The sequence below is a fragment of the Otolemur garnettii genome, unplaced genomic scaffold (assembly GCF_000181295.1).
Source record: "Otolemur garnettii isolate 467f Iridium unplaced genomic scaffold, OtoGar3 scaffold00189, whole genome shotgun sequence".
Lineage (NCBI taxonomy): Eukaryota > Metazoa > Chordata > Mammalia > Primates > Galagidae > Otolemur > Otolemur garnettii.
Window position 1 is genome coordinate 733,911 of NW_003852584.1, and position 11,528 is coordinate 745,438.

The 11,528-nt window shown below is 45.9% G+C and overlaps 1 protein-coding gene across 1 annotated transcript in view; it reads left to right on the forward strand.

Moving 5' to 3' along the window:
- The window catches only part of CPPED1 (calcineurin like phosphoesterase domain containing 1), a 56,398-nt gene that overhangs the window by 25,337 nt on the left and 19,533 nt on the right, over positions 1-11,528 (forward strand). The window contains exon 2 of the mRNA XM_023507560.1: positions 1,912-2,334. Within this exon, the coding sequence (XP_023363328.1) occupies positions 1,914-2,334 (421 nt within the window). The 5' untranslated portion in view covers positions 1,912-1,913. The remainder of the gene's footprint in view (positions 1-1,911; positions 2,335-11,528) is intronic.

Here is an 11,528-nt window from a genome sequence, read left to right on the forward strand (position 1 = left end):
GCCACCTTAAGTGTATGTGGCTGGCGCCTTAGCCGCTTGAGCCACAGGCGCCGAGCCTGCTTTCTTAGTAACATTGGTGCCATCTGATACAGATGGGCATGCATCTGTAATTCACTGGACAAATTATCTGACTCCTTGGTGGTGAGGGAAGGATTTGTGTCTTTTTAGTTCACAGGTCATCCCCAGTGATTAAATCAGCACATTTCATATAGTTAGCACTCAGTAAATATTTGTTGAATGAATTTCCATAGATGGGCTCAAAGAAACAAATGTAGAATTGAACTGGTCATTTTAAAATCCATTTATTAAAGCTTTAAGACAGTATTACAGGAAGTATGGAAGCCAGCAGTCCGAAGGAGGGTTGCCCCAGCTCTTTGTCCAAATAATCGTATCCATTCTGAATCCCGTGTACAGGAGAAGGCTCTATGCTCAACTGTGGCATATGAGCTCTGTGCCCTCATACGCTGCGGTTGGACAGGGGATGTTAGGCAAGATGCCCATGTCAGTTGATCTAGCCATTCACAGTCTAAGGATTTTTCCTATAAAGGCACTCACATAGTCTACATGGTAAGAAAAACTTAAATAGCCATTGGTGTGGGGCCAGTGGTCGAAGTGGGGTCCCCACATCACCGAGATATGTGGGATGTTCTGTTGGGCTAGGGGAGAAAAGGGACAACCGTCTGTGTTCAGCATTCTTTGTTTGTTTTAAGAGAGATAGGATCTCACCATGTTGCCAAGGCTAGTCTCAAACCCTGGCCTCCAGCAATCCTTCTACCTCAGCCTCCCAAAGTGCAGGGATTACAGGCATGAGCCATTGTGCTCAGCCTATATTTAAGTGTTCATTGAAATAAAAGATAGAAATTAAGCTTCACTTATATTTAATGTTAGGAGTGGCCGTGCATCATCACTCAGCAACATGGAACAGTGGCCACACAGACAGTGAACTTCCAGGGAGCCCTGGGGAAGGACAGAAATGGTTCCATTCAAAGGGACAAAAAAGGCCAGGTGCAGTGGCTCTCACCTGTAATCCTAGCTCTTTGGCAGGCTAAGGTGGGTAGATTCTTGAGCTCAGGAATTCGAGACCAGCCTAATCTAGAGCGAGAACCTGTCTCTAAGAAATACCCAGGTATTGTGGCAGGTGCCTGTAGTCCCAGCTACTTGGGAGGCTGAGGCAAGAGGATCTCTTGAACCCAAGAATTTGAGGTTGCTGTGAGCTGTGACGCCACAGCACTCTACTGAGGGTGATAAAGTGAAACTCTGTCTCAAAAAAGGTGGGAAGGGGGCAGACAAAGGCACTTACACCACCTGTCATCAATTTGCTTGTAGCATGTGAGTCTGTGTGCTGTGTTGACTGGATTTACAGATTCTTCTTCTAAGTAAGAATGTGAACAGCCAGTGCCATCTTCGGACATGACTAAGGTGACCAGACATCCTGCTTTTGGCAGGACAGTCCCGATTTTTAACAATTTGTCCGATGTCCCGTGGCGTTTTTAAAAAGTCCTGATTTTTGGAAAGAATGCACAACAATAGGGAAGGGCCAGAGAAAGGGAAGGGAATATACGGCAGCTGAAAAGGTTAATGTAACTTCATTTGGAAATGAAAAGGCTAATGTACTCCCCTCCTAGGCAAGGTCGCCCAGGTGGACCTGTGCTCTACTTCTTTGAGCCACAGGCGCCACCACCCTATACATAATTTTTTTTTAATGTATTATATTTGTAAATTGTACTTTATGTTGAAATTAAAAAAATATATATTACAATACTATTTTTGCATTCTATGAACATTTGTGTTGCTCCATATAGACGAAATTGTTAATTAAGAACACCCCCTACCCTCTCGTCCCCATCAATGGTGTCCTGCTTTACCAATGTTAAAATCTGGTCACCTTAGACATGACCCTCACTTTTTCAGGGATGCCATGGCGGAAGGAGCAGACCAAGGACCTGCAGCAGATACTCAGGAAAGTTGACAAGGAGATCCCCCTGGTTCTGGTCAGTGGTAACCACGACGTGGGCAACGTCCCCACTGCCGAGACCATCGAGGAGTTCTGCCAGACTTGGGGAGACGACTATTTCAGCTTCTGGGTTGGAGGCGTCCTGTTCCTCGTCCTCAACTCCCAGTTACTGTACGACGCCTCCAGGTGCCCTGCTCTGAAGCAGGCCCAGGACCAGTGGCTGGACCAGCAGCTGAGACTCGCGGAGCAGAGACACTGCCAGCACGCCGTCATCTTCCAGCACATTCCACTGTTCCTGTGCAGCATCGAAGAAGACGATGACTACTTCAACCTCACCAAGTCCATTCGGAAGGAGATGGCGGACAAGCTCATCAAAGCAGGTAGTGGCCCCAGTGGAAGGGCAGGCTGAGTTTCCAGATCCTTCTCTGGCCCTTCTGCAGTCTGGCTTGGGGTTCTAATCCCAGCCCTACTCCTCGCTGGCTGCCTGGCTCCCGCACCCTTCTGAGCCTCACTGTCCCCATCTGTAAACTGGAGCAGTAGGAGCGGGTCTTGTGCAGGGTGGACGTGAGCAGTGAGTGAGAAAGGCCAGCGAAGCAGATAGGACAGCCCCGAGCCAAGTGCCAAACCTATGGCAGCTGCTCACAGCTGAAAATGGAAGTCCTAGAAGTAGGGAGCCCTGGGGGCTGATGGATATGAATGTGGCTACATGTGTCTGGGAGAAGGGAAGGTGCACTAGTCGGGGCATCTCCTCATTTCTATGGGAAGCAGAAACTTTGAGAGCCGAGCTTCGCACCAGTCAGCTGTACGCCGGGGAATCCTGGGATGCGGCTTTATTGGGCAGATTCTGGGGTCTTGTCGGTTTTCCTCTTTTGAGTGGATTAAGTCCTCCTCCAGAATCCGGAGAGAGAAACGTTATCTAGTTCCATCCTGACCTGCTATAGATTTTTAGCTGATCGTTGTGGGAGGAGAGATGGCAGATTCTGTGGCACCACCCCAGCACCACCTCTCTCCTCTGGTCACACCTCCACTCGGCCTCCAGAGAGAAGTGGTGTGTTCTGGGCTGCTTCCCTGGGTTACCAGTCACTTGACAGGATTCCTGGGCTTTCAGATCTTTCCTGGGCTTCCTTGTATCAGACGCTTATAAAGTTTAAATATATTCACTTATTTTTTATGGGATAGAGCAGTGATGTTTAACCAGTGTGCCACAAAAATTTTTAAAGATTATTAATTAAATTATTTTTTAAAGAAGTTCAGAGCACAGTAAGTATATTCTTTTTTTACTCTTTTTCTCCATCAATATAATTAAAGTATGTCATGGAAATTTAACAATAGGTTCAAGTATGCTGTGAGATTAAAAAAGAAAGGTTGAAAACCACTGGAATAGAAGAAGGGATGCAGCCTGACCTAGTAGCAAATATTCGTTTAAAAACAAAAAGCGAATGCTGATCCTCTGCTTTTCATCTTGAGTATTAAATGTGTTTGCGTTTACTGGAGAAAAGCACCATAGACCCTTCTGTATTTTTGAGACATCATACAAAAAGCTCACATAATTGAAGGCGTTTTCCAACTGTTCCATGGAGATGAAGTTGGAAAACTTCTATTAAGACCTTTGAAATTTCATGCTATGCTTGAATTGGTGCAGAAAAATGTTTTGATGGCGAGGAAACAGAGTGTTCAGAGTGGAATCAGTGCCACCGTGGAGACTATTTTGTAACAGAGAATAAAGCCATAATGATTCCTTTGAAATCAAGTGTTAAATGATGCAAATGCTGTCCCTCTGACTGCTCTCTGCTCTGCATTTTCATCAGCCACATTCCCCAGTGGCATCTGGTTCTGCATTTTTCCATCGTAGGATAGAGAACCCCCAGATAGGAAGAGACCCACAGCTCCAACAGGGCATCCTTGCAGGAAGACTGCTAACTGCCCACCAAAAACCCCAGCAGGCAGCATCACTTCCGGGTGTGCCAACCCCCTGTCCACTCAGGAACCTGAGTTGTCAGCACACCCAGAGCTGGTCTGTTTGCAGGTGAGCTCCAGTTACCGCAGCTCTGGGGCTGATTTCTACAACCAGAATGCCAGCTGATTAGTTTCCAGTGAGCCTGAAGCCCTCCCTTCTGCCTGGCAGTGTAGTCTCCTCCCATAAGCAGAGCTGCTTGGGAGGTCAGAACACAATTAGGAGGTTGCTTAGGAGACCTGAGACAGGCCTGAGACAGAGTTAGTGTCCTTGTTCTACTTATAATAACAGCAGGCTACAGAATCCTTACACCCCTGTCTCCAGTCAGGGCCCCTCTGCAGGGGGAGGAGTACTAAGTATTTCACAGCCCTTTAATTGTACCCCCACCACGTCTCTGTAGCCTATCTACTTCCTTAGGTCTCCATGGCATGAGGCAGCAACTCTGCACTGGGTTCCCTGCTCCACTGTCCTCCTGGTAGCTGGGGGAGGGGGGCGTGCATGAGCTGCTCAGCCTGAACCCTCTGGAGGCCCCTCACCCCCAGGTAAGGTGCAGGCCCTCACTGCTTCACCCAGTGCCTTTCCCTCCGGCCTCCACAGTTTCACCTGGCCATGCCCACTCAACTTTGGAACCCATCCCGGTTCTTCATCAGTTCCAGCTGTTGTCTCAGACTCACAAGCATTGACTTGTTTGAATCCCGAGCTGGACTGTCAGCTCCTGGAGGGCAGGGGCAAGGTTGTGTTCGTCTCTGCATGCAGGCGGCCTGGCTCAGGCGATGCTCATACTAAATGCTTCCTCAGTATTTGTGGAGTGATTTGTGTTCCTGCCCTTGGTGGCCGACTAGCATAGCTCTTTTGTTTGTTTCGCATCATCTGGATGCCAGGCACAGGGCAGAGCAAGCCCTGGACCCACCACACTCCCAACACGTGGCCTCTGTGGCCTCCACTGCGCATCTCCCTGCTCTGGTCCCTGTGGGGCTCTCCAGGGTTGCTTAGCAATCTTTCTTTCCAAGTCCCCTCTCCCCTCTGTTTCCCTACCCACCACCTCTTCATAGCCATCAGACTGAGGGTCTTCACTTAAACCTGCTCACCAGGGAAGTGGGATCCCTCCCTGCAGTTGCTGTCAGTTTGAGTAGCTTCCCAAACCAGACCCTTCTTTTACTGATCTCTCAGACCGAACAAACCTTGGGCAGCATCAGAAAGAGGTCCAAGTCAGGTGTGGTTGCAGCTCTGTTGAGGGCTGAGCCACTTGAGCGATCTGGAAGCCCAGTTAGGTGGGCTCTCATGGGGACTCTATGTATCCATGACTCAGTAATGCAGTGAATGGCTTGGGTCACAACAGTGTAATTGGAATTCATTTTGGAAAGCCAGAAGTTCAAGTGGTGTTTTGTAAAATTCATTAACTTGAAGACTGGGATAAAATTGGGGGTAATGGTGGCAGATGGTATTTAATGTTGCCTCTGGCTTCTCCCCCCACACACAGCAATATTATTCCCTAATACTATTTCAGTCTCATTTATCCCCTTGTGCTGAAATGCCAGTAGTCAAAAATATGTCAAAAGCTCATCAGAATATCTGGGTAGCTTTTAATTATGATAATTGTGTTGTTATAAAATATCCTTTTAAAGAGCACATCCCTCCCCAAACCCCCATGGAGGTAGAATCCAGCTTCCTTCCAGCAAGCTCAGTGAATAATTCTGAATCATTGTGTGGGATGAATAAATGATTTAATAATGAGCATCAACAATCATCTCTCATTGTTGCATTAATTTTTAAAAATGAGATGAGGTACATGAGGGGGAAGGAGTGTCACTAAACAGTGGGCCACCATAGGCGTGAGGGTGAGTGGAAACCCACGAGCTTGCAAGCATAGGTTTCCCTAGAAACAGATGCATCCTGTTTCTACTTTGGAAGCTCAAAAAAAAACCTTTGTATGATACAAAACTGTTGTCAATAGCTGGTACAAATAAACAGTTATCAGGGCAGGACAGAAACCCAGATGTGAAACGGCACCCGTCATTTTCTGTCTTCTTCTGCTCCGCCTAAGGATAATCCATTTCATTACATCCCAGGGATGCAGAAATTGGTTTTCTCCTTAATTCACCTGATACCTAGTTGAAGTAGCAGAGACAGATAGTAGATAATGAAATCTCGGGTGAGCCCAGGCATTGTCTTTGTCCTCATGCCTCTTTTGGCAGGAGGTTAATATGTGACCCAGTTAATAATGGATTCCAATTTAAAAACTCAATCTTAAAAAACAAAAGTCTAGCTCTTTAACCAACCATGTTTCCCTTGGTATCTCAATACCTTTTCTTTTTTCAGTCCTCAACACAGAGATTAGAACTGTGTATTACAAAGCCCAGAGCAAATTTGGAAAATTTGGAAAAATTCCAATAGGTTGATCTTCCCTGTAAAAGGTAATGAGTAATTTCACAGAATTAGAGTTTCACCTCTAGTATTTTTTTTTTAAGCGAGAGATCTTAGCCCATGGTTATGGCTTTAGAATTTCAAAGTTTTAAAGATCAAAAAGGTGACATTTCCAGGGTCCACTTTAGAGAAAGAATACAACATTAAATCCTGCTCTCACAGCTTCCTGCGTTGTATGGAAATTATTTTGTTTACATCCTGACTCCTCTAAGAAATATGGGCCCAGCTTTATTCCCCTCTGTAAGCCCAGCCCCTAAGGAAGACTGTCCAGAGTGGCTCCTCAGGGGGTAAATACTGATTAAATGGAATTGAGTGACCTTGGTTCCAGTTTACTTATCACAGTCACAGGTAATGTCCCTACTAGGTATGGATTGGTGTTGACCAGCTGACTTTCTGATGGAAAGTATATCGCCTAGAGCTAGGATCAGCAGTCTTGTCCTATAAAGGGTCAAACAGTAGGCATTTTGGGCTTAGCAGCTACTCAACTCAGCCTTTGAAGAGTGAGCAGAGGCTCAGCGCCTATGGCTCAAGCGGCTAAGGCGCCAGCCACGTACACCTAAGGTGGTGGGTTCGAATCCCCAGCCTGGGCCTGCCAAACAACAATGATGGCTGCAACCAAAAAAATGGCCGGGCGTTGTGGCGGGTGCCTGTAGTCCCAGCTACTTGGGAGGCTGAGGCAGGAGACTTGCTTGAGCCCAGGAGTTGGAGGTTGCTGTGAGCTGTGATGCCATGGCACTCTACCCAGGGGGATAGCTTGAGGCTCTGTCTCAAAAATAAAAAATAAAAAAAGAAAGAGTGAGCAGAGCCAGAGACAATAAATGAACACCTGAGTGTGGCCTTGTCCCAGTGACACTTCATTATAGAAACTAGCAGCAGGCCTGCAGACTAGTTTTCCACCCTCGACTTAGAGAAATATTCCCATTGCAATGTCATGCTCTTGTTCTCCCCAAAAGTTATCCACATTACGAGTATGTCTCATTCCAAGGTGCTTCTGAGCTTGTGTGGCAGCCACCTGACTTGAAGGAAGGGTCTGCCCAGAACAGGCCTCCACTGGTTCCTCTGTGGAGGGTGTGCATGGGTCCCCCGGTTCCTATGTGGAGGGTGTGCGTGGGTCCCCCGGTTCCTCTATGGAGGGTGTGTGTGGGTGAGGCAAGGTTCTACCCAAAGCCCAGGATGTGGTTTGGGACTGGAGGTAGGGTGGTGGGGTCCATGGGGGCACTTAAAATGTCTAATACTTAGGTGTTTATTTTAATATGTATTAGAACAATTATAACTGGTTCATCAACTTAAAGAAAAATACTAAGTAAATGACAGTATGGGTGGTATGCAGGTAAGGCCGAACTTCTAGGGATAGTACGGGGGCTGGTGTCTAGGCCCGTGGGACATAAGGCATTGTGACATAGCAGGTGCACAAACAGACTTTGGCTTCCAACAAACCCAGATTTGCATCCTCAGGTGCCACTCTCCAGCTAAGCAGCACAGAATAAGCTGCTGAATATCTTTCTGCCTTCATTTTCTGTTGTGAAATGAGGGTAATCTCATAGAGTGATGTGAGAATCATGTAAGGTACTGGGCCTTAGCATCATAATTCCTCTGCAAGACGCATTTGTTGTTCCAGCCCCTGGACTGTGTTGAGACCCCACACAGGCAGGTTTGCTGTCTCTATTAGCTGGGCCAGTGAGCTTCTCACCCCAAGGTACTGGTGTCCTCCTTGCAGGGACTTAAGGAGAATCTGCAGGCAAAGAGAGGTAAGTCTGGTGTGATGATGGACCTGTAGTTTGCTGATACAACTTTGTCAATTAAAAAGCCTCTGTTCATAATGCAAACCACAGGATGCTGAAGTTAAACAAAATCCTCCTGGCTTCTCGGATATGCAGGAAGATAGACCATCTTAGCAAGTCTGAGAATTTTTAAGGATGCATAAGGAACGCATGTTAGTTTCAGTTTTATGAAAAGAGGGTACTAGTTTCAAAAGGTGATTAATCACTGTAGCAGATGAAAAATTCATGAAGAATTTAGTGATAGAATTCAACTGTTTATTTTTTTAAGCACATACCTCAGCAATTAATGTTAGTAAACAACCTTTGAATCTTCATTTCATAGCCAGATTCTTTCATATCTAGTGAATGTGTCCCTAAGATAATGAAAATCTTTAGTGTTCTCTGTTTAAAATGCATTTTTTAAAAACTGTCTTTTTTTATCTCCCAAACAGTCCTTTTTTCCTTCTTTTTTTTTTTTCTTTTTTTAAAGCATCTGTAGAATCCAGAGTGTGGTGGGCAGATCAGCTTAAATAATTTTACCCTTTTTATTTCCTAGGATTTGGTCTTGAATTCATTTTCCCAGGTCTGGCCTGTTTTGTTTCAATTAATTCACCATAAAACCTCATGCTTTAGTCATTTGGTATCTATCTCGTTCATTATAAACATAGATAAAAGACCAACTGCCAAAGCTACATCTGGTGTGAAGTGATGGATTACAGTTCTCACTTTGGAGGTATCCTTAACAGTTGGGCTAATTAGAGTTAAAATCAAGTCCTGATGGTAAATATTTATAAATCGAGAATCTGGCATGTGTAAATGTGTGCTGCTGCTTCCCAGAGTTAAGTCAATATTTATTCATTCAGCAAATAGTCCAGGCCCCATGCTTGGGACTGAGGACAGAGGGATGGACAGAACTGAGGTCATAAATCACCCTCCTCTGACATCATACATCACCCTTAACTTACAAATGTAAAAATGTATTGAAAAATCCCATCACAACATTTCAGAAAAGACCCCCCAGTGCTTAGAAAGCCGCAGTGTCTGTTGGAGTTTATCAAGTCAAAATATTATATTTTGTCATTTTAGGTCATGTTTTAAAAATAGCAATTAATGTCATTTTGAAATTAGCAGTGGAACTTCTTTGTAAAACTCCAGTATCCCTAGCCTAGCAAAAGACTCTCACATCCTCTACCACTTCAAGTTATTTTTTTTTCCTGGTCTTGTTTTAAGCAGCATTTCTCTCATCACAATTTCCCCACATTGTAAGTACAAATCTAGAACCTTCCTATATAAAATAAAGCTCAAAATTGCTTTAATTTCTTTTTTTTTCATTTTACTTAAAAACAATGTTTTCACATTGAAGATTGATTAGGAAATGAAAGAACAGCCACCATTTAGATAAAGGTGCCAGACATTGTCACAGCCTTGAAGAGCTTCCTGCAGGTCTGGGTCCAGGTGTGAAGAGTGGGTGTGTGGGCAGTAAGGACCAGAGGCTCTCTGACACCTGAGTCTGTTTTAGAGAAAATGACGTTTCTTGAACTTCTCCCCTCTATAAGGGTCTGTCCTACGTGATCTTGGAAGTCCAGGTGAGGACCATTCTCTGCAGCACCAGGTCCAGGTGGTTGGGGCCGTGTGGGGCCAGGGGTGATGCTGCCTTACCTGGGAGCCTCTTTCCCGGGTCACCCTGTCTAGGTGAGGCCCTCTGGTCTGTGCTCTTTCCCCCTTGGGACTGTAATCTTCTTCAGCCACTCCTCTGTGGTAACACTGAAGGTACCTTATATTGCAATTTCTGTCCTGAAAAACGCAGACTAACAAGCTTCCTGAGAGCTAGGGCCAGGACGGAGTTTTGTTTTTGCTCACATTATTGCCAGTGGCTGCTTTCAGGGATGCCAATCCAAGGCGTTGGCATCCTCTCCAGTTTACTGACAAGAAAATTCAGGCAAATTCAAGCAAAAATTAGAGCCTGAGTTATTTGTCCTGGTCACAAAGCTATGAAGCAGGGACACTGAGATCTAAGGGCTTTATGGGAATCGGTGCGACAATCTGATACTGTGGCGCAGTGTCTGGTTCCTGATGGGTGTTCACTCATGGCAGTACTAGTAATATTTCCTCCTTTCTGTCATGTTCTCATTTGTTATTGAAAATATTTAAAAGTATTTAACATTAAATAAGATGATGCTTAAGAGATACATTTTCTCTTTTTCTGTGAGTTGGTGCCTCTGACCCCTGTTATGTGGTGCCAGACTTGGAACCCAAGGCTACTGGCAGTGTTCATTCTGCCCCTCATCTGCTCACCACATGGGGGTCCCCATCCCTGAGATGGCTCCACAAAGTGCCACTAAAAGCACAGGTGACCAGCTTCCTCAGGGATCAGTTTTACTCTGTATAGCATTTAAAACCCAATAAACATTGTATGCATATGATACTAATTACTGAATAAGTTCTGTACTACATGTGTTGTCACTCTGATTTTATAGATGAGGAAGCTGAGGCACACGGAGACAGACCGACTTACCCAGCACCACACAGCTGGCAAGTGGCAGAGCTTGACTTAGTTCCTGGCTCTTGGCTCTGGGGCCTGTTTTCCTAACGCAGCTGCCGTTGGGTTAAGAAGAGCTTGTTACTGAATGCGCCCTAGGTGTGGGTGTTCGTGGCAAAATGAGAGGACACCTATGTGGGGCAGGACCCACTTGCTCTCTTGCCAGGCCCATTCTGCACCCGCCCCTCTCCAGGACTACCTCAGGGAAGAGCTGGTCCAACCACCACCAGAGCTTGGATGGGGATGTCCAAAGGTGTCTGCTGAGCGGGACTCCGGGAACCCTCTCAGGGTGGAGTTACAAGGACAGAGAATACCCCTTTGGCCTGAGCAGGCTGCAGTCTTTCTTTCAGAGTCAGCATCTTGGTTCCTCTATTCTTCTTCCATACATGGATTGTGCCCTCTGCAGACAGACATACCCTTTATGAAACAAGGAAGGACGTGTGCTATTTCCTCACACTCCCCAGCTCCCTGGGGTGGAAGCCCAGGTGGTCTCCTTGTCTGAAGATTACAGCCACTAGAAAAACTCACCTGAGATGGAGACTGTAGCTTCAAAAATAGTGATAAAAGTAAAGGTTGGTTTGAGACGTTGTCTTGAGAATAGAGATTATGCCAAATACAGGTAATTTCAACTTAATAAAATTTAATAAAATATCGTTTCTTGCAATCCGGCACAAGGAGGGATAGTTGACCCGAGTAGAAATGGTGGGAAATGGAGAAATAAAGCCAAGAAAGACAGGAGACAGAGAGGACGGCACTGGGAGGACTGATGAGAGGACGGCACTGGGAGGACTGATGAGAGGACGGCACTGGGAGGACTGATGAGAGGACGGCACTGGGAGGACTGATGCAGCTGGTGGCCGCAGCCAGCACCTGCTCTGTGGAGACAGCGAGGACGGC